The sequence below is a fragment of the Dermacentor albipictus genome, chromosome 8 (assembly GCF_038994185.2).
Source record: "Dermacentor albipictus isolate Rhodes 1998 colony chromosome 8, USDA_Dalb.pri_finalv2, whole genome shotgun sequence".
Lineage (NCBI taxonomy): Eukaryota > Metazoa > Arthropoda > Arachnida > Ixodida > Ixodidae > Dermacentor > Dermacentor albipictus.
Window position 1 is genome coordinate 22,379,461 of NC_091828.1, and position 23,829 is coordinate 22,403,289.

General features: G+C 44.3%; 1 protein-coding gene across 1 annotated transcript in view; it reads left to right on the top strand.

Annotated features, from left to right (window-relative positions):
* Ccz1 (vacuolar fusion protein CCZ1) overlaps positions 1–12,814 on the top strand; it is a 79,412-nt gene extending 66,598 nt beyond the window's left edge. The window contains exons 12-13 of the mRNA XM_065444543.1: positions 1,430–1,557; positions 12,709–12,814. Of these exons, the coding sequence (XP_065300615.1) occupies positions 1,430–1,557; positions 12,709–12,764 (184 nt within the window). The 3' untranslated portion in view covers positions 12,765–12,814. The remainder of the gene's footprint in view (positions 1–1,429; positions 1,558–12,708) is intronic.
* The last annotated feature ends 11,015 nt before the right edge of the window (positions 12,815–23,829 follow it).

Consider the following 23,829-nt stretch of genomic DNA (forward strand, 5'->3'; position numbering starts at 1 on the left):
CCGCAAAAACAGCAATGCACATCTCATGCTGCTCACACCCTACCAGTTTGGCATGTGTCAGCATCTCGTGCTGCAACGATTCGCACAACACTTCGCATTATACAGAAGTCAACGACAGGTGCCTGTGCCAAATTTTTAGTTACTTTGGATCATATGTTTTCCAGTTAGTACATTCATTCTCATGTTCTTTCTTTTTAAATGTTTGATCGAAATACTAATGTATATCTATGGCGCATTAGAATGGATTTGCTATAAAAAATTTAGAATTCACATGATTCTAGAAAAATTCTGAAAGGATAACTAATTCTTAATGTCCATCTTTACTGTATTGAGGTTCATCTGTAGTTAACTACGACCAGTTAATGGCCTTGAAAGGGCAGCTTTCAGTGCAGTGAAATACTTCTTTTAGTACGAACATGTGCTTAAAATACTACCAACTAAGACAAAAACCAGCAAAACAAATGCGTACACAAGCAACATGGAGCGCACAGCACGAGTGATGGGCGAACAACTGAAATGAGTGTTGACATAAATGACAAAGGTCTCACTAAGCGCATGCGAGACAGCACTACAATCACAGTCTGTTACACACATGGTCACTTAAACTTGCAATCACATTCATGGCTCTAGACACGAATACTCCTTTTCAGTTAAAGGAATCAACAGTACACTGACGCATTAGTCATTGTGCTTTTGAACCTGGAAGGTTGAAAAAATATTTCTGGCTTTTCATGTTTCGCCTCGGCCAAGAACTTACAATCCATTTACAGATCTAATTAGTGGAATACAACCACAGCAACTGCGATGGTGGGCTAGATGATTATCCTCTCCCGAGGTCTCATTGTTTTTGTGTTCTCTCAGCCTCTGGTTTCTACCGTACCCCCTTTTACAAGTGTGTTTATGGGGTTTATGTCATCGATAATGTTCAAGTGTTATTGTAGCATTTGTTCTTTGTACTCCTTGTTCTTGTGTATACATTCCTTTGCTAGTTTTCATCTTGTTGCATCAGTCCGGACACTATGGATGATTTTGTGCACAATGACTCGTGTTCATTGTTCTTTTTTCTCTTTCTATCACGTGTGCTAGTGATCGCATGATCGAAAGTGTTATTTTAGTTTTTATTTATATTATTGCTTTTTTTTCCATTTATTTACCCTAAAGGCCCAGCTTGGGCATTAAATAGGGGGGGAGGAGAACAATTGATATACAATATACAATGATATACAATATACATTGTATGTCGAATATCTTTATATGAAGTTCTTCGTTACTTTTTAGCACATTTATGTTTTGCATGTGAGCGAAACGATGTAACTAGAGCCGTGCTTATTCTTACCTCTATAGCAGAACTTACTTTAATCTTACTCCTAGCATTTTATCTTTACCTGCCAAATGTGAAGCACATTACCAGTAAATTCCACCAACGCAGGATCGAGGATGCTGGCGAGATGACAGCCAAGACGACCACAGAGTGGTGGGTGGTCGGCAAGGTGTCGGACCAGCGCGAGTTTTACGTCGTGCTCAACCAGAAGAGCGCCAACATCATCCAGATACATGGTATGCCATATTTTGTTATTTTTTTCTTCCCTTGTTTTTCACAGACTCCTTTTTCATAAAGGATGCTATAGGAGTTGTGCATATCAACATTTTAAAGTGCTCATTACCAGGTTTATGTGTTGCAAGCAAACAAATTCAATCGTGTCTGCAAAATATTACACCAATGTGAGCTCTGAAAATGGGTGGAAATTCAAAGGAATGCCCATTTAGTACAGTTGAACCTCAATATAACGAACAGATATAAATAATTATCAGACTTAACGAAGTAAAAAAAAATCTTGCTGCTATTACAGTGTAGCAGCAGATATATGTTAATAACAAATATAGGATATAACGAAGCTAATCTGGTGTCAGATGTGGTTTCATTTTAACGAGGTTTTAATCTATGAGGCCATACCACTGAAAAGGTTTTTCGAGAAAAGGGGAAGAGTACAGATTATGTAGAGTGGACCTTTGTTGATACATTTCTCGCCATTGCAATTTCCAGGCTGCTACATAGCATTTTTGCAGTCCTGACGCAAATCCCATTGACGCCCATGTATTATGCCCACGTTTGTACATCACCGTCCTGTAATGTTCCCACATCTAACATTTCGTTTGAATACGGCGGTCACATGAATTTAGCTGTACAGAGGAAAATTTGCTGTCTCAAGTTGCTGCGAAGACAATAAATGTATGCGTCGCAATGATAGATACGTTCCAACAAGTGACCGAGGTTGCACATTGATATTGGGAGATAACATGCACAGAGCTGTAGGCGAAGCACAAGAGGAAGTGTGCACCGCTTAAGACCTACCTGAAACTGATCACAGGGCTACAGTTACATTGGGGCAGAAAAAGGTGCATAAGCATCGGTTCTCTTTAGTCAGCTTCGCTGCTATAGAGCCGTGTTATGCAGTGAAACATATTGAGTGAAAATTAGCCGCCTACATGAAACATATACATGTCCCTTAACCCCTTTCGCTGTCACGGACGTACCGGTACGTCATCGCGCTCCCCCCCCCCCCCCCCACAGTGTCACTGACGTACCGGTACGTTCTCTATCGTGCGTTCAAAATTTCGCGCCTGAGCGCAAAGCTGGCGCTCCTGGATTGGCCACGCAATCTGTTGACTCTTTCTACAAGTTCGTATATTCGCCCCGACCTGTGTAAGTCCACGTATTGAAGAGTACGGTGTGACTGCCACTCCCCACTTTCTCTTTGCTGAGTGGCGCGGTGGCCCCGCGTTCGCTGGATCATGCGTCGCGTGCGTGTGGTTATGGGTTCAAGGGTTGTTCTGCAATCCACGCTGATTTGAAGGTTTTTATTTTTCTTCTGTTGGTGTGCCTGCTACGGCGCGTCAAGTTCAGGCGCACGTGCCATTGCCTCTCCAAAAAGGGTGACTCGATTGCTGCTTTCGCTCTCTCGCCGCACCCTCACTTCCGACTTGGAACTGTAAACGTAAAGCTCTTCGAATTTTGTGTTAACCTTTTTCTGTCTCCTTCTGTCTTCTTGATCACACAACGTCCCATTTCACTCCGTTGTGCGGGCGACTGAAAGCGCATCCTCCCTGCACGCGGTTACTTTTGTATGGCTCGGCGCGCGGGACCTTCGTCTGCTCATTGGAGCGGTGGCTGAATTCTGATTCAGTATACAAGCTGAGCTCGGATTCGGACTCGGGCAGAGTCGCATGCGAGAAGGAGGGTTCCACATCGTCAGATTCAGATGTTGAACGGATTTTATAGTCAGGCTGATGATGATGATGATGTTTACTAACAGCAGCTGCAGAACACTGAAATGTGGATATTGCATTGACTATGTTATTTGTATGCCAATCATAATCAAAAATAAATTGCTATGTTCATTCCCTGTTATGCTCGTTCCCTGAAACCAAGCCGACACTGGGGGTGCGTCACGGCCAGAAAGGTCCGACAGCAAAAGGGTTAATTACAGTCAAACCCACCTATAACAATACCGGTGTTAGCAATATATCAGTCATAACAATGAAAAGCTGCTGTGCCGTCAACTTCTGTATGTTTTCTATGGGGAAATAACCCGCCTACTACAATGTCCCCATGCCACATTATCGGTTATAACGATAAAGTCTGGCTGCTGGGTGTCCGTGCCGAAAGGTAATGGAATGCGAAATCCTCGAAAAGAAAGAAAGAAAAAGTGAGATGCGAGCCGCTGCACGATCGCTCGCCACCCGAAACTGCCGCCGTGCTTTACTCTCCATGAATTATACACGCTAGCCTCACACGCATCTCTTCCATTGTCTTCCACCCCTTCGAGCAGGAATGGACTGCGCCCATAGCTCCACGCCGCACCACCCTCTGAAACACAAATGAACCATGCCAACTGCAATGATAACATTGCTGGTAGTGTTCCCAGAGCTGTGCTCTGAAATAATCCCCTTCCCCGATAGATCCACCCGCTGATCATCGGCAATGCATGACATTGCTGGCGAAAAGAAAGTGCACTGCTATAGATTTGGAAACGAAGTGGTCTAAGTGATGAGGCAATTGTCACGAATGTGCCTGCATCGGATAGCAACAGTGATGGCCACAACGGCAATGCTGACGCGGTAGGGCAGGCTGTCTCAACATTGTCCCTGCAAGAGGCCCTGTAGATGAGGTCCGTGAGGGATTTTCTGCTTCACTACGTGGAGCGCCTGGATGCCTTGGAGAGGGATGTTGGCAAGCTTTGCATAAAAGCAAGGCTGACGGACATGCGGTTTTCTTGTGCAAGCCAGTGGGAAGTATGTTGCAAGATGCTTGTGGCGATCTCGCTTCAGCGTTTCTTTTGGATTTCTCACGCTGACATGCTGCCGCAGCAACCTTGCAGAATATATTAAAGGGCCCCTTTTGGGGCCGTTGAAGGCATGTGGATGCGACTGTGCATGTGGCAGCACAGTCACATCATAATTTTCATCATCCGCTAAGTATCTAACCAAAATCAGATTTAAATTCAAGCCATTTGCATGTAGGCAGTCTAACTCAAGCTCAATTTACTTCATATTGAGACATGCATTGGGGAGCACAAATGTGGGAAAGGTCTAATATGCATTGCATGATGTCTGGTTCCCTTAAGTTACCTTTGGCATAATACAGTCATGTTATTTGGTGAAGCGTATGATAAATATATTGGCGGAAAAGGGTCTAATAACTGCAGTGGCAGCCATTCAAAGCTATTTCTGCTGTTGCTGTAGCCCCACCTGGCAAATCTGAATTTGAACATGCTCAAGTTGGCAGGTACGATAACGAGGTCTGAACGATCGTGGACGAGTGATGATGAAATAAAAAGAAAGCTACGTGCTCTTCTGATAGGTATGCCTTGCTATAAGGTAGGGCTCTGTAAAATGGCCTCAATACAGTTTTATTTGGGGTGGTTCGTGGTGCACCCAATTATATGTGAGAGATATGTGTCCAAAGCTTTAATTTAAAAATCTTCGCTCGAAACTCTCTACTTGTTCATTTATGTATACGTACCTGCCAGTTCTCCTGAATTTGTCCTAAATTTTATAAATTAGGCTTGTTCTATGATTTTACAAATCTCGCTTCATGTTTTGTGATAAATAGATGCTGTTTGCAAACAAGTTTTCCTAATTGCTCTCCAACATACTCAGAAAAATGTTTATGAGAGGACACCAGAGAAGTACTTGGTTCATTCTTAAAGTCTTTAGTTGGGTTGACGCAGAATTGCAAAACAAGAAATTCATAGAAGAAAACAATTTTAATGATACCTATGCTGCCCTGTTGCAGCACAATATGCGACATACCAGATGGGTACTTGCTTCAAGCAAGGTTGTTCAAGGAAGCTCCAGAAGCAGGCTAAACTGGCAACAGCAATGTCGCTGCAAAAGTTACTGTGATCAAAAGACTATGCATTGCTTTCTCTACTGCTCCAAGTTTGCTGCATCTAACCATTGTGCACATGTATCCCACAAAATGTGTGCACTCAGGTCAAACCTTTAAAAAGTTTTAGCTATAGCCCCTGCCTACTTTTTCTCATGTTCACGGGATCTTTACGAATTGTAAAGTTTACAGGTTGGCACGTATACATATGAAAAAAAGAAAAAAAAATCAATTCTGTGAAATTCAGCAATGAAAAGATTAAAGCAAATGCACACAGAAAGCATTCAGGAGACCTGGAATCCTCCAGATTCTCATGTCCTCTGGACGTTTGTGTATTTTTGGTTTTACCTGTGTGGCTCTTCATCTTTCTTTTTCTAGCTTGTTTTAGAACACGAGCACTGTGACAAAAGGCCTTTGCTTTGAGCAGCTGGTGATTTATGGGACAAATTTTGATTGTGTAAAGGCAGGGTGCTATTCTAACTCGTTTCAGTTTATCAAGTGTGCCTCTTTTCATTGTTGAAATGGCACAGATCATTCTATAGAGAGTAAATGGAAGGCTGATGTAAGTTTCTTTTGATGCCCTTTGCCAAATTATAACACTGGAGTGCTCATTCAAGGTGAGACAATGTTTTACAGAATTCCAAGATGTATGCTTGTTTCTTACCAGTGCAGAGGTTGTCTGCAAAATACTGCAGCCACTATCTACATTCAGAGTTCCCAGGAAATGGTTAAATTTCTGAACCACCCCGTTACTGGGTCCATCATACACGGTGGCTTTTTCTATTGATTCCCATCAAAATTTTGTTTCCTTTTCCTTTGCACTCTCAACTTCACAGTTCGGTTAGCTATCAATTTAAATGAGGAAACTATAACTTATAAACACAATGAAGGAGACCGGTGTTCGTCAGACGAGCAAAAAGCATGCAAAGTGTAAACTCAGCTTGTTTTCAGCATCATGCACCCTTATGATGTGTGAGCGGATGTTTGTAGGAAATGGAAACATGCTAAAAATTCCCTAAGACCTTTATATTACTTGTTTAAACTTACTAATAACTAGGGGTGTGTGAATACCAAAATCTTCGAATACGAATCAAATGTGAATACTCGGCAATGAATATCGAATCAAATTTGGAATACAGATATGCGCATGCATTTATTGGTAAGTTGGGTTCATTTTCTATTTCAGAACATTGCAATTACATTGTCAATGTTAAAAAACTAAAACAGTCTGCATTTGGCTGATGTTAACTTAGAAAATTTAGTAATTCCCACGAGCTGTCCTCACCAGCCTGTGCCTTATTATACCTCATAAACGCCAGTAAAATGGGGTTCATTTGACCCTGTGCCAATCGTCACTCATCGCACTTGCTGTCAAGCAATAAGCTCAGACTTGGGGGTGGCACTGCAAAAAAAAAGAAAAGAAAAAAAGAAGAAGATTTCATTGACGATTACAATACTCTCTAATGCGAAATTTGAACACAGCTCTATACATGTTTTCATTTCCCGATATATGGGCTGGCACAGATAATCTGTCTCATGTGGCAGAGATAATCTGTCTCGTGTGGCACATTTCAAACTGAGCCAAGTATCGCACGAGTGTCTGGCTAATCTGGAGATCGCAAGAGACAGCGTGTGTATGATGCGTGGACGCGATTTACAGCAGCCTCTGCAGACAGACCTCCCTGGCAACGTGCGCTGGTCTGGTGCCATATCATAGCCATTGTCACCATGCATGGTTTTTCTTCTCACACTTTTGCCATACTCTCCTCATCTGCTATCCGCCTCATGGTTCCACAGCACTCTCCTCAATGATAGAGCGTGCAAGCACGACTGAACGAAGACATAGAAAGAAACTAATAGAGACAGCACTACTTTCAACTATATATTTTTGTTTTCGAACACATTGATAAACATATACGGTATGAGCGGAAACAAACGAGAGAGGTAAAAAACATTCAGTGGTGCATGTCAATGAACCGTAAAAGTGTCCAAGGCATGGTCAAAACATATACTGCAATAGTTACCATTAGAAGCCGAGAAATCGTATCTCTTCTTCAGATCGCGACACTGATGGATTGCTCATGTACCTTTCCTCTAATTTTGCAATTTCATAATCTCCCTTATCCTGCTATGAGCCCTATACAAAATAAGAGTGTACTTTCAAACATGGGTTTACAAGGACAATCTCGGCAATGAACGCCCAAATGACCTGAGTGATGCTCATAGTGATGCTCCTTTAGCCTCTCGTTGATGCATCTGCCAGTTTGACCAACATACCTTCTTCTGCATGAAAGTAGAATGGCATTAATAACGTTATGAGTGCAGGTTACAAACTGTTTACATTTATAATGCATCGGGCATTCCACCATGGTATCTCGTTGAACCATGCTGCTGCGTTTGCTTCAGCAGCTTGCAGAGCTCACATGCTCGGCTTCTGCATCTCACACAAAATTCTGCGACCTGAAGTTCTCGCATTATTTGATTGCTGTCAAACCTAAACTAACCAATCGTCGACCGCACGACAGAATTCCTATGGCAGCATCCTCTAGCAAGCCTGAGGCAGGGAGTACAGAAGAAGCCTTCAGCATCAGTGAGCCAGCTACATATAGTCGGTGATGTGGTTCTACTAGACAAGGTACAGAAAGTACTCAATTATGGGCCAAAGTTTGCGACTCAGCTGAAGAAGTCTGCTCCCGATCTGTTGGCAATGGTACAACAAGTATCCAAGCAAGCATTTGAAGCCGAGTCGGAAAGCTGTGTATCAAAGTGAGTGGATGTGCTAACGCAGTCCTGTCCTCTTGGAGAAAGGTTCTCCATGAATAAGACTGTTATGTTTGTGAAAGACAATGCGCTGACACTTATCGCCGCTGATAAGGAGGGTGGTTTTGTGGTGATCAAAGGAACGATGTATAATTCAAAGGCTCACGAAGCCATTTCACCAACTTTCAGGGTTCACAAAAACATAACACAGAAAGTACAAAATGAAGCAAAAAAGCTCTGGAAAAGTTTCAAACAAAATAGCTTATCCCAGTCTATCGAAAAACGCACAAGCCGGAATGTCCTCTCCGAGTGATAGTGTCAGAGAATGAAACCTCGCAGAAACATGTAGTGATGTTTTTACAAAAGTACTTAAAGTTCTTTCCAATAGATGACCCATTTTTGTTAAATAAGTCTGAGCAAGTGGTGGAATTCTTTAAGAACTGGCAAAACAGGAACCTTGTCACTTTCCTATTGACTTAAAAGACCTGTACTATTCTCTCCCGCAGAATGACGTGATGAAATGTCTAACTGACAGCGTTGACAAGGTTGGCGCGGTTCAATTTCAAAATTCTTCCACTTTGACTTGCGACAGATTTTTAGAACTTCTTAGTTTTTATTTAACTCGACTTATGTGACTTTGGAGGGAAATGTTGTGAAGCAAACAAATGGCATGTGCATTGGGTCATGTATTGCTCCCTGCTGAATTAACTTATATGTAGCTAACTGTGACCAGGTTGATGATGAATGCCTGAAAAATAATACTGATGTCATGAAAGCATTCAGATTTGTTGACAATTTTTAATTGTTTTGAATAACTAATCAGATAATTTTGACTTAGTGGTTTCAAAAACTGTAACCTCATTCGCTGAAGTGTTGTCTCTCCTTTGTTGTTGATGCATGGGGTCCCCGTAGGCAAGTTCATAAGGTTTTTAGACATGGGATTGTACTTTTCACTCCAAAAGGTCTGCTGGAGTTAACCGCCGAGAGGCAATAAGCCGGCCCTACCATTTCATTCTGCTCACTCAAAACTCGTAAAACACGCAGTAGTGCTATCGTGTTTCAATAATCCTCTGATGAAGTGATGTGAACACAAAGTGGAAACCAGTTTCACGGATCAGGCCAAGCACCTGGCAGCTTCTGATTACCCAACGCGTATGCTCACCTCTCTTGTGAAGGGCTTGAGTAGGAAGCGTAAAAATGCATCAAAGGGAAGCAGTTCATTGTATACATTCATTGTATACATTGTGTACGTTGTATACATTCATTGTATTTCACCTAATCTCTGAAGAATAGTGGCAAAGTTGGAGTGGACATGGGTTTCTCTGCCCCTGAGCATCTACAGAAGCTATGCAAACAGGTTAATTCTGAGAATAACAAAAGGAATGCATGTGCTACTCAACATTGCAAACAATTTGTAACCTGCACACATAACATTGCCTATGCCATTCCACTTTTGTGCAGAAGAACATATTCTGGTAGAACTGGCAGATGCATCAATGCGAGACCAAAAGGGCATCAATATAACACCATTAGGGTAATCTTGGGTGATTTGGGCATTCATTGCCGAGATTGTTCCTGCAAACCCATGTTTGAAAGTACTTCTATTTTGTATAGGGCTCATAGCAGGATGACAAGGGAGATTGTGGAGGCCTATGAAATGGCAAAATTAGAAGAAAGGTGCGTGAGCAAGCCTTCAGTGTTGCTATCTGAAAAAAAGAAGATATGATTCCTCAGTTTATAGTTGCATGTACGCTTTGACTATGCCTTGGACATGTGTACTGTTCATCGACATACTCCACTAAATGTTCCTTTTTGCTGTCTCGTTTGTTTCCGCTCCTTCGGTATGCATATATATTGGTGCGTGGGAAAACAAATATATATAGTTGACAGTAGCACTGCCTCTATCTAGCTATTTCTTTCTAAATCCTCGTTCAGTTGCACTTACGTACTCTATCAGGGATTCAAACCAACTATCCCACCATGTTCTAACCCTCCTCCTCCACTTTCCTCCTCGCGTCTTTCATCCCCGGCTGTGCTCCGCGTTCACTCTTTCATCCTTCGCTGTGCTCCTTTGCTCAGTCAAGCCGTCGCTGACATTCGCCGTAGAAACGGGCGCTAAGAGCTGGGCTCTAAAAGTGTACCCTTGCTGTCCGCAAACACGTGCCCTTTGCTACTGAGAAGCTGGCTTTCCCGCACAGTTTAGGCATTTAGGGCTAAGTATATTCTACAGAAAAAATTTCGCTAGCAGCACGAAATGATCGCAAGATTCAACACGAAATATTTTTACATTAAGAAGGAACAAATGCTAAGAGCCGTCGACCCCGCACAGCAAGCACTATATTTAATTTGATTTGAATATTCATATCCAACCGAATAATCTAACATTTTATAATATCGATTTTTTGAACGGAATAGGAATAATAAAGATATAATACGTGATAATGCTCTAATATTCACACACCCCTACGAATAACGCTAAACGCATAAAACCAGAATGCTATACAATTCGGGCATGTTTATATTACACTTTAAACCGGTACTTCCAGTTTTCTAGCACGAAAAACTTTTTAGCGAAACTTCTTCCCATGAATTGCACTTTTAAATAGGCAAAAAGCTCGCAATAGACTTTTCTGAAAAAAGAAGAGAAAGCGGGTTGTAACGGGGTTCGGCGTACCGGATTTACTGTATTGGTATTATTAAAAACTCATTGTAATGCCACTTTTCTTTCATAATTTTCGTGACTTGAACTCTATGCTCTCGTTCGAATAATGGCAAAATTGATTATTTGAAAAACGAATATTCTAAATCCCGCAGTTTATGTTACTTAGGCAACCTGTATCTTTACGTCTTTACGACTCGATCCATTCCATACACAAGCTGTCGAAAGTCAAAACTTGTTTTTTGTTGGAATCAATGCCATTTTTGCTGTGCTTGCGACTGATGTTACAGTCACAGTGCTGCAGTGCCCCGCTGCCTTTCTCATTTCAACTCGGTTGATTCGCAACGTTATGGCAATGCAGCATGTTCAGTATGATGCCTGCTTCGAGAGGCGAGCAATTTTGATAGTCAAGAAGCTGGGAATCTCTGCCGTGGCACGACGGCTCAACGTCAACGAGTCGTGTATTACGTGGATGGTGGGATCAACACAAGGGCATATTTAATTACGAGGCTGGTCGAAATGACTCTATATCTGGACCTCGTACGGGAATGCTACTGCCCCTGAATGAAATGGTTGTGTGTTCTTTTAATAACTGCTTAATCTGGAGCAAGTTCCATGGCACAGAACATTATTTCATCCTCAGGCGATCACTTTCAGAGGTAGTTTCGCTTTTTGCCGGGCTCAGCTCGTTCCTGTACCGGATACTTGAACTGTATCACTGTATGGTCAACACTCTTGGCATTCAGTGCCGATTCACGTTCAATTTTGCGATAATGAAACTGTCTCAAAAAGTGATCACCCGAGAATACCGCCGAAGGAAAGCTCTGCCTCCTCCTAAGATGATGATGAAAGAAGACTAGTTTCTTAATTGTGATTCTTTCAATAAAAGTACCATTTCTTTTTCCGTTCATCTCTCATTACATTTGGGTGACTGGAAAGTCAGGCCTTGCGTTACGATCTCGGTCACGTTACATTCGATTAAATATGGTAATCAGGTTTGGCTATAATACTGCAGTCTTGGAGACCCAAGTAGAAGGGGCAAAATAAGACACGTGGTATGCATGCACACACAAACTTAGGGCATGGAGGTAAAAAAAATAATATTGTGAGTACAAAATCATAAGCAGCTGGACACAAGAACGAAAAGTAAAATTTTCATTAATCCAGAGGTAGCATAATGTTACAAAGGAAACGCAGTGGCATTATTGTGGTGCTTTGTGGTACTTTAAGTTGTAAATAAATTCGGTTTTACTCTGCTAGCCTCCTGGTTAGCTCAGATGGCAGAGCTAACCAAACCAGGGCAGATTTTTTATCAGTGCGAATCTTTCTGAAAAACTGATATAGGTTTCTTCTGCAGTGTTGTGGTAGAGCAGGATGGATGACAATTTTCGCTTTCATGAGCCTTCCTCATTTCGCTGTGTTCTGCAGAACTGTGTTGCCATATTCAGCTCAGTGCTCATCATAGGTGCCAAGAAGCACACAGGATATATAGTGCATAACTCCAGACTCTCATATTGTTGCATGGACTGTAAATGATGCTTAATTAGTTATTTCTGGTGCATTAGCAATCACACTTGATGTTGTCCCGGCACAGTTTGCTGGAGGACCAATTCGAGAGGAGAGGTCCTGGGTTCAATACATGCTTTGGTGCTTTCTTCATACTCCTATGTTTTATTGTCGTCACATTGCTATGATAGTGGTCATTTGTTGTTGTGGGTGGAACACTGCTGAAGCTGGACAGCTCCGGTGCAGAGTGCTTTGCTTGAACGAGATTGGTTTCTGTTGCGTGTCAAATTACATTTGGTGTACTGTATGAATGTCATAAGATGCAGTACTGTGGTGCTCAACTTCGAACTGCTTAGCCTAATATTTTCTTACTTCTTGTTTATTCCTTCGACAGATGAAGTCAAGAGGCTATGTGCCAGCCAGTTCCAGAACATCTTCTTTCTTGACTGAGCACGATTGCCATCGTTTCTCTGTACATAATAAATATGTTGCCCTGAGTTTTTTATGAGTCAACTTAGTCATCTTTTGCACTATTTGAAAAATGAATGGATGTTTTGGGTGTCGTGCGCTACAAGATAATGCCAGCTAGGTTTAAGAGCCAACTGCTTTCCATTCTCAGAACTTCTGCCAGACAGTAATGTTTTGGGTAAATATAGACCAGGTTCTACAGCGTTTGTAGGTGGCAGCCATTTTTTGAAAGGGTGCAGGAAATGGTGTAATGCACTGCTGTCGGACCACTCGTCATGGCTTTGTCACCAGCTTCCCTGTTACAAATCCGCAGCCCCTATGCAGACTATGCCAACAAACTGTAACTGAAGTCAAGAATAAGTATGCTTGCTATGAATGTGAGCAAAGAAAGTCAACATTCGATTTTTCCGACTCCGTAGACCGCAAAAATGTCCGAAAAATTCGGCACCTCGAAAACACGAATGCATGGTTTTAACTGACCTAAAGGGCTCAAAGTGTTATAGCCACAACCGAAATAGATTTTAAAGCCTGCCAGTACAATTATTAGGCGTCTCGATGCTCTTACTGTGAAGGAAAACTGGGATTGCACGCATGTATGGGGCTCTTGCTTTGCCCAGGGGGCGCTGCGAAAATGGTGCTAAAAAGCGCCCTCTGTCCTGAACTGGGTAGTACCAAGATCGGTCGTCTGCTTCGGAAAGCACGTTTACAATATGGACCCGCCACTTTCGGTTTTGTTGTACCACGGCTTGCAGCGAATATCGGGCGCCGAAGATTTTTTCAGGGGTGGCACGCTGCGTAAAGGCAAGAAATTATGCAACGCCGAATACGTGTACGCCGTTCAAGAAATAAGCGGCGAATTTTTAGCGCGGTGTCAGTCGCAAGTGAAGCGAGTCGCGGCGTACGAAGTTGAACTTCAGGTGAGGTTTGCACGCTGCTAGATTCAGGCGCACAAAGGCGAGGAAGTGCTTGCTATAAATGAATTCTCAGCAGCGATAAGCAGACATCATGTGTACAGAACAGCTCGAGCTCACGACAGCAACGGTCCTTCAGCATGGCGCGATGTACGAACAGCTCGAGCGCACGATCGTACGCGTCGCGACGGCAGCGGTCTTTCGACATGCCGCGAAACAGCGGGCGTCCTGCAATTTTTGTTGACTGCATGCCGCTGGACAAGTAGTTATGCCTGCACTGTAGTAGCTGCCATATGTCCCTTTAGCAACTGATAAATAATTGATGCAATGCATATGAGCTCGCAGTAACGTACGCGCGAATCGCGCTCCAGGGCGAGCTCGTGCGCTGCTCGCTTGATGTAGCTTTTAATGACAGCGCTCGAACATCGATGTGCTACAATCAATACTACTTTGCTGCGCTGCCTCAACATGCTGGCTTGAGGTCAAGGGTGAGCACATTTAACTATCTAACCTGTGCTGCTCCTAGTGGGGTAGCGAATTGTCACCGAATCAGCCCGACCATTTGCGGTCATTTGCACACACCTGGTCACTTCACCACTTCTCGCCAGTCTAACTGATAATTGTCGCTGTGGCCGGGCCTGTAATCGTGAATCACCAGCCATGCTTGCTGCTATGTCGGTCTGCCGTCGGTGCTGTATAGCTCCAAAGGCCGAATTTTAGAACGCAGATAATCAAGCCAGCTTCAAGACAGGCGAAGCAGTCAGCATGGCGCGAAATTTCGCTTACCCAGCGCGACGAACTGCAGCTATCCAGCGCACCCGACGCTCCGCCTCGTGAGGCCTTGAAGGAAAACGGTAGAATCTGATGTTGGGATTCAGGCCTTCTTGTTCATGGCAGCACACGACGCAGAAGTAACGACGGTGACGATTTTTCGAGGATGAGCTAGGTCTCTCCGGGTCGGCGTCGCCGATTCCTTCTGCTTCCAGCATTACGTCTTACGGAAAGTCCGTTTTCGTTAAAGTAGAGGCTGCGGCTAGCTCGCAGCGTGGTCAGCGTGGTCTGTGAGAAGTGACGAGCCTTTCGTACTCGCAACAGGGCAAAAAACTCCATAATGTCCATAACTAGGGAACACATTTTGGTTTGTGAAAGTACCCCTTTGCACTCTTGGTGTGCTTCACTGCTACGCTTTTACGCATTTTCTCGCACCCTTACTGCGACTCGTGCAGCACGATGCTCTCCAATTACTGCATTCCTTTTTTCTAGGTTTAGTTCTATAAAGGACAGCATTTGGAAAACAAACATTGAATATTTAACGTATCTTGGGTATCACAACCTGACTTGGTAGCCCAGTGGCTATGGCGGTGGGTTTAGAAAAAAGTTTATTTGGACAAGAGACGATACAAACACCGAGTCACAATTGCGGCACCATTCCGCCAGGACGATAACATATAAAAAACAAAGCATTGTATACGCGACACGCTTTCAAAGTGGTGCCCGAGTCCTTACTCATCAACACATAATCACATAAACCCACGGAAAGACACATTTACACTAACTAAGTGTCACATGTATAAAATGATGTTCCATGTACACAGTGTACACAATGGTTATGTACAATGATGATTTGACAGAGACACTTTACGCAATGTTGAAGTGATGTGCATGATGTGTATATACAAAAATCATCACGTACCTATATGAGAGAACACACACACACAAATCACGGGCGCCTACATTCTGTGCGCATTAAATGAATACTTCTGATGGCCTGGCGACAAGAACCAGGCTGGTAGAAAATTAAGCATATGCGTCCGTCAGCCACCGACAGGAAACGCCATGACCACTGTTGAAGGAACTCTTCATCTCCAAGGGAAGAACAACTCCTCTGACAGAAACGACAGTAGCTCAGTGTAGAGCCTTCCCAGAAGTGGAAACAGAGTGCGGCGACGATGCCCCGTGGCAATTGCCTCACACCGGTTACACCGCAGACGAAAGCCCCCGCAGCAATTAACAGTCGTGCAAAGCGGACACGTGAGCAGCGACCAGTTGGTTAACTCCAAGGCCAAGGAAACCAGTATGCCCGGCCCTCCAAAATGTCCTGGCAACGATGCATTGCAGCAGCACATGTTTATTGGATTCTTGAAGGGGGCAATTGGGACAAATAAAGATGGGACAATGCCCCACCGCTCTAGCCGGTCACGAGTTGGAAGCACTTGCCACTCTAGACAACAAATGAAGTCGCGTAAGTGGCCAGGCAGAAATGGCGCCGTTATCGCATCCCATATGACACATTATTGTAACGTGCGAGGCATGCTGGGGGAACTAGAGGAAGCTGTAAGGCTGACATAGTATTGTCGCAGCGCTGCGCGGCTGAGGCAGAGAAAGAAGAAGTAGAGTGTGCGCGCGTGATCTCGCGGTACTCTGCGCCGGCTGGGCCTGGCCTGTAGCTTCCCTCTCGGACCTCGTTTCACCGTTTCACCCTGCAAATAAACATCATTCGAAACATCATCATGCCCACTTGGGGTCTGTTCTGTTTCAGTTACGATAGGGGAGCAGACATTTAGAAGTGAATTTACTGTGCTTGCACGTACAACGCATGACATTATTTTAGGAATTGATTTCTTGCGTGAGTGGGGGGCAACTTTGGATTGTGGAAGTGGCGCGATTTCTCTTCGCCGCGACCTGCGAACTTCAATGACAGATAGCACCAGTGATGCCGCCAACGTTCTCTCCGTGTCACAAGATGTGTGTTTGCCCCCTAAGACTGCAATGTTTGTACCTGTCACTACTTCTCGCCCTCGTACAGGTTCTTGTTGTGGTCTAGCCGAGCCCGATTATAACAATGCGTTCAAGAAAAATGCGATAGTTCCTCGCTCCCTCGTGGTCACCACTGATGGTTGTACTCGTTTGTGGACAGTGAACGTTTCAACCCAATCTATAACATTGCCGCTAGGACTTAAACTGGGAAGTTTTGATGAACAAGCCATTGTCAGCGTCAGAACGGTCGAAATGTCAACTGCCGAAAAAAAATCCAACCCCGATTCCAACCATGATAATCCTGCTCACTTTAAGCGCATGATTAACAAGTCGCTGTCTTCTAGTGAGCAGTGTCTGCTGGAAGCTGCGCTCGCTCGCTACGCCACAGTGTTTGATTTTTCTCAAGGCCAACGAGCGTTCCGTACACCACCGGCGTCTCATATGCAACACCGCATCCATACAGGGCAAGCAACGCCAATTCGTCAGAAGCCCTACCGCGTTTCACCTTCAGAGAGAAGTCATCGCCGAGCAGATCGAAGAAATGCTACAGAAAGGAGTGATCCAGGAATCATGTAGCCCTTGGGCTGCTCCTGTGATCCTAGTCAAGAAAAATGACAACTCATGGAGATTTTGTGTGGACTATCGCCGCCTAAACACCGTCACAAAGAAAGACGTGTACCCCCTACCACGAATAGATGACGCCGTCGACTGCCTCCACTCCGCCTCGTATTTCTCTTCTGTTGATTTGCGGTCAGGATATTGCCAAATTCCGATGCACCCCTCAGACAAGGAGAAGACAGCCTTCGTGACACCTGACGGTCTCTTTGAGTTCAACGTTATGCCCTTTGGCTTATGCAACGCTCCAGCGACATTCGAGCGATTTATGGATACCGTGCTCCGCGGACTCAAATGGGAAATTTGCATGTGCTATTTAGACGACGTCATTATCTACGGCCGGACATTTCACGAGCACAATCAGCGCCTGTCAATCGTTCTTGATTGTATCCAGCAAGCTGGCCTTATTTTAAACTCGAAGAAATGTCATTTCGGTGAGCGTCAAGCCTTCGTACTAGGCTTTCTGGTCGACAAAGGCGGCATACGACCAGATCCTGAAAAGATAGCAGCGGTTAAGCTTTTTGGGCCTTTGCTCATATTTCCGACGCTTTATCAAGAATTTCGCACAGCTTGCCTCTCCCCTCACGTCTCTCCTTCACAAAGACACCCCATACTTGTGGACTGCTGACTGCGAATTGGCGTTTCAACAGCTGAAATTTTTGTTGACTTCTGGACCGGTACTGCGGCATTTCGATCCGGAGGCGTCAACTGAGCTGCATACTCACGCCAGCGGTGCGGGTGTTTGCGCTGTGCTTGTTGAACTCTGCGATGGTCGTGGGCATGTCATTGCCTACGCTAGTCGGACACTTACAAAAGCGGAGACAAACTACACCGTTACTGAACTCGAGTGCCTAGCAGTCGTCTTCGCCATTCAGAAGTTCCGTCCGTACCTACATGGCCACGCATTCACGATAGTGACTGACCATCATTCACTCTGTTGGCTGGTTGGGCTGCGTGACCCCTCTGGCCGGTTGGCCCGCTGGGCTTTGCGCCTTCAAGAGTACAGCTTTTCCGTTAACTACAAGAGCGGTCGCTGTCACACGGATGCTAATTGCCTATCCCGTCTCCCTTCGCCGCACACTAAAGCTGAGGATGATGACTTCGATGACTACCTAGTTTCCATCTCTTCCGACTTTCCAGACCTGCGTACCTTCGAGAGCGAGCAACGTTGCGACCCTACCTTGAAATCCCCACGGGCAGCTGCACGTGAGCCAGCAGGAACAACACCGTTTACTTTTCGTGATGGTTTGCTGTACAAAAAAAATTACTAGGCTGATGGTCCCCCATTGCTTCTAGTTGTGCCCGAAAACCTGCGCCCTGCTGTCCTTCGTTCCATGCATGACGATATCACGTCCGGGCACCTTGGCTTAACACGCACACTACACCGACTTAGACAGAGATTTTTCTGGCCCAAGCTCTGGAAAACAACGAAACAGTATGTCGCCAGCTGTACTGTTTGCCAGCGCCTCAAGCAAACGACGACGGTCCCAGCAGGCTATTTACAACCAGTTAAGCCACCGACATCACCCTTTGAAAAAGTCGGCATCGACTTGCTTGGCCCGCCCCCAAAGACGTCAGCTGGCTACCGATGGATTATAGTATGCGTAGATTATCTTACTCGCTACACGGAAATGGCGGCACTTCCATCTGCCACTGCAGCAGATGTCTTCATTTTTGTTGCATCACGTCATACTCCGTCACGGCACTCCCCGGGTTGTCATCAGTGACCGTGGACGCATTTCACCGCCGACGACATTTAAGAACTTTTACGGCTTTGTGGTTCTGCATATCGGCATTCCACTTCTTACCACCCGCAAACCAATGGCCTCACGGAGCGGACGAATCGAACCCTTACCAACATGTTATCAATGTATGTCGCTGCTGACCACAAGAATTGGGACGCGGTCTTACCTTTTGTAACGTACGCGTACAATAGTGCCAAGCACGAAGTTACTGGATATGCGCCGTTCTTTTTGCTGTACGCGCGCGCTCCCCAGAGCTTTGTGGACACTATTCTACCTTTATCGTGTCAAGAAGATCCTTCCATCGCCCAAACTCTGTGTCGTGCTGAGGAAGCACGTCGACTGACGCATCTTAGGACGTTGTCCTCACAAGGCCACAGCAAGATTCCCTATGATGCGCGGCATATCCCCGTCAGTTTTACTCCCGGTGACTATGTTTGGTTGTGGACACCTGTTCGCAAAAAGGGATTGTACCGCAAGTTTCTCGCCACTTACACCGGACCATTCCTTATAATGAGCCGCTTGAGTGATGTGAACTATGTCGTTGCCAAAGTGACGGCAAGTAATCGGCGTTCACGGGCGACGCAAGTTGTTCACGTGGCCAGACTCAAGCAGTGCCATCACAGGTCCCTTTAACTCGCTCAGCGAGCTTCTTCTGCCCCCGGGTAAAATGTCGCAGCACTGCGCGACTGAGGCAGAGAAAGAAGTAGAGTGTGCGCGGGTGATCTCGCGGTACTCTGCGCTCGCTGGGCCTGGCCTGTAGCTTCCCTCTCGGACCTCGTTTCACCGTTTCACCCTGTAAATAAACATCAATCGTAACAGTATCTACTACACGGTTTTCGAGAACGTTTACATCAGGACATATCTGTTGTACGTGGCGATAAAATGCCACGGCCGTACAGTAAAACGTAGGTGCGTTTATCTCTTGTGGTCTGCAATTTAAGTGCACGCCCGGTACATTGTAACGAATGTTTGTGCCAAGAAAATAGTAGGCGAGTTCACGCGCAGGACACTGATCACGTTGTAACAGGCGGAGCAGAAATCGCAGAGCAAGCAGCCGGCAGCGGACAGATACGGATGGGAACGCAAACCCACCGCGAGAGCGTGGTTACTGAAGCGCCGTGTGACAGTACAGTTCTGTACTGCAAGGGCCTAGTAACCCGTAATGGTGGCTGTACAACGTGACAAACGTACCACACTCAGCCGCAAAATACAGACTGTGCTAAGTACCTTCTTTCTAATATGGGTAAATCATACCCTTAAACATCTTGAATGTTTCGCCTTACATCTTCAAGAATTTAGAGCCACAGAGTCTAATATGCCATCATAGGCGTAATCAAGGCCTAAAATAAGAAGAGAATCGCTCCTTTGAAGATGCAAAAAGGGACTTAGGTGTGTCTGCCATGAACCAGCGAACAGATAACAGTATTTTAAAAAATTTAGCTTAGCACCTGAAATATTTCTGTACTCAGGGAAAATTCGAAGGCTATGCGATAAGCTATCTTGCTTCCTGAGATATAATGTGATGTAATCGGCGAAGGCTGTCACCTTCACAACAGCGCTACCAAGCAGTGGGAGACCGCATACGTAGCCTAAGGGTCTCTCACTACTGAGCGCAGAAATGGCTCAAGGCTGAACACAAAGAGTACTGGGGATAGTGGGCACCTTTGATGAATGCCACGAGTAACGGGAAATGGTACACTTTCACGACCATAAAGGAACAATGTACTTCGGATATTTGAATAGGCAGTCCTAGTAAGTTTAACAAAATTTGACGCAAAGCCGAACGAGATCAGTACACTAAACGTATTATGCTGCTGTGTAGAGTTCGTGCCCATACTGACGCCTAAACATGGGGTTATGCTTCAAGTGGGTATATCAACTTACAACACGTTTACAGTTTGTTAAAAGTCCTTTCAAAGCTTTATACGCTAACATAAAATAAATATTGGCCGGCAGCTGCTGCTATCGACCGGAAATGTGACGTAACTGGAATTTGCTTCCTTTAGGCTTATAAACAGCCTTGCCTGACCAAAATAAAGTTTTGGTAGCAGAAAGAGCGCCCCGGACAAACTGCAACGCTCAAACTTTCGTTTGAACTTCCCTGCTAATTTATTCGTAATATTCATTTACTCGTGAATAAACAGTTATCTGTAAGTACCAGAACAGTGATAACAATTCAAATGTCGACGCCAAAAACTTACACAGCAGTTAGTAAGATTGGTGCACACACCAGAATATACTTGGAGGCAGGTTGTTTTGTTTTAAAACATCCCTTAGTTTTCGGTTACAACGTACAAGAAGTAAAGTGCGGTATATCGCATTCCCACGACATCACGTAAGTGAAAAGGCGTGAGACAATTTCACGAATATCCACACTTTAGAAAACATCCCTCCTCACGTGTACCGTCTAATCGCACAGATGCACTGTTTTCTATTTTATGCACACAACCTACCAAATTGTTCGATACAACATTGCGTCTTTAATGTGTTTATTTAGCATCGATAAATTTCGTATGAGTGCCGTGTTTCCAACACGTTCCTCTCAAACAACTGAATCTTCATTGCGCCATCGGGCTCTTCTCAAAATACACACTAACCACGGTAGCGGGCCCCCAAAATAATTTTGTGCTAAATAATGAAGCAATATTAATAATATAATGCAATTAGCGCCATTTCACAGTGTCTTTTAGAAAAACTGTGAATGTTTACTTAATAATTAGTAGGTGAAAAATGCTGCAATTTATTGTTTAATGGTCATGTTTTTGGCCCTAACCAAAATTGTGTATTTGTCGTATGTCTTCTGAATTTATTGCTTTTGTGCTGATCGAATAATTGTATAATACTACTACGTGGCCCGTTTCGTACAATTCTTGGGTAAGCTCTGTCAAATATTTGTTAGAACCTGTTACCATATTGCTTGGTCTTTGTAGCTAATTTTGGGGCTTGAGGTAACTTATCACATATAATCCTCAAAGTTTCACTGAACAAAATTTTTTCCTAGTCTTGCTAATACTTGTTCGTGACAAAATCATCTTAAAGTCAACTTTCCTAAAGTAGGCGTGAAAAAAAACTTCTCAATTTGGTTAGTATTTTACTTGACCATGAATTTCACTGACTTAGAGCCCTAACCACACGGACAGCCTTAAACGTAGATAAGCTAACTATGATTACGGCTGAATGAAGTCACTGCTATCTACACGGCAGACATTAGCGTAGTTAGTCACCTAGTCAAGGTTATCACAAACCGAGCTTTGCGACATGGCTTTCTCTTCGCGAACCGGCGACTTGACAAGATGGCGCAGCAGCAGCGCACAAACGGCAATAAGCGCGTTAACTGATCAAGCACGACTGCACGGAATATATGACGCGTTTGAGGAGTTTCAGAGGCACAAAAGCTCAGAATATCACGCACAAACAAGATCCAAACAGCTGGTCGACGCAATAACAAACAACGAATTGTGTTGGCTTTTCTACTGATTTCATCGAGCCAGGGCTTAAAGACTGATTTCGAATTCTACCTAATGTCGAAGTAGACAGTTTACTAACAGTTTCACGCTATTACTCATTAAATAGATAAAAAATTCTTGCCAAAATTTAGAACTTAAGATGTTGTTTGGGTATAGGTACTAAATTTGTATCAAAGATTTCCGCTTCTGATTACCATGTTATCATGTAGCTTTCCATAACCGATCGTGTGTATCCTAACCGACGTTTCTGAAACCACCGGTAAATCCGCCAATCTTTTTTAAGGGTTATTGATTAAGGATGCCCGTGTCACGTGGATATTAAGGGTACGTGGATTAAGGGTATATTAAGGGTGGCGCACATTGCGGCAACCATTTTTTTACAAGACTGCTTATCTCGGATGCATGGTTCAAATTATAACTAGTGTTTGTGTGTGTCTGATCTAAATTGATAATACCTGGTATCCGCGCTAAGACAATTCCGCGGATAACACGCTCACGGGAGTGTTCTGTTAAGCCTAGCGTCTGCTCATTGTCTCTTTATTGCTTGTTCGTATAAGCTCTATGTATGTTCGCAAATTCTGAAACTGTCAAGTTCGCAATACCCAGGTACGCCATGTAGCTTATCAATTATTATTTGCTGCACCAATGTCATAACAAGGCTGCTGACCGGTATCGTATAGCATCTTAAAATAAATCAGGCGCTGCTCGAGACGTTTGCTTCAGATGTAAGTCACCTGCGTGTGGCAATTCTATTCATTTTGTGCACGAAAATCTAGAAAACGGTGTGGAAAGTCCGTCGGCTCTTCGCAAATCGCTTTGTGTGAAACCAGAGAGGCAAGACATTGATAAACCGCCACTTCGTTTCTGCAGCCTGCCACAACACTTTCACAAAAAAAAAGCTTCTTTAAATTACCTGTCACGTGTTCATGTATAGAATGTACCCTTTCCATATTCGCCCGGCCGTACCTTTTGTGTACACTCATCCTTCTAGCACCCCTACCCCCTTATTCAGCGAAGGCAGGAGCAGTACAAAAGCATGTACAAACGTGAAAGGAGGTTAAAATAGTGTTGGAATGCTGGTGGTACGTCCCTTGTGCGAGACTGCAGCCGCTTCTGGAATGCGCGTCGTTAGAAGTGCAATGACCTCAAAAGTCCCCTGTTTCTGTCTTGGCAGCAAATATGACACACAATGGACCATTTGCACACGGGAAAGAAATAACGCCAAAGGAGGGTGATGGTTTGGGCTAGTTAGTTTTCCGTGAGACTGTGTTGTGCGTGTGTGGTGCGTGTGTGTAAACGACATACATGTCAATTATCCCTGAGTTTTTTCTATATGGCACATTGTATCAAGCAATAAAATTTTATCTGATAGCAAGCGCTTGTCCACGTTTTTTCCTGTATCTCCTGTCCCGCTTCGTGCAGTACCACACAGTATAACAACTTCAAATCCAAACCACTCGACACCACAGACTGGTAGAACGAAGAATTGTTCCAGTTCCCAATCATCGCCTTTACAATCGCAAACGCCGGCATGCCGGTCCACTCTGTCGGG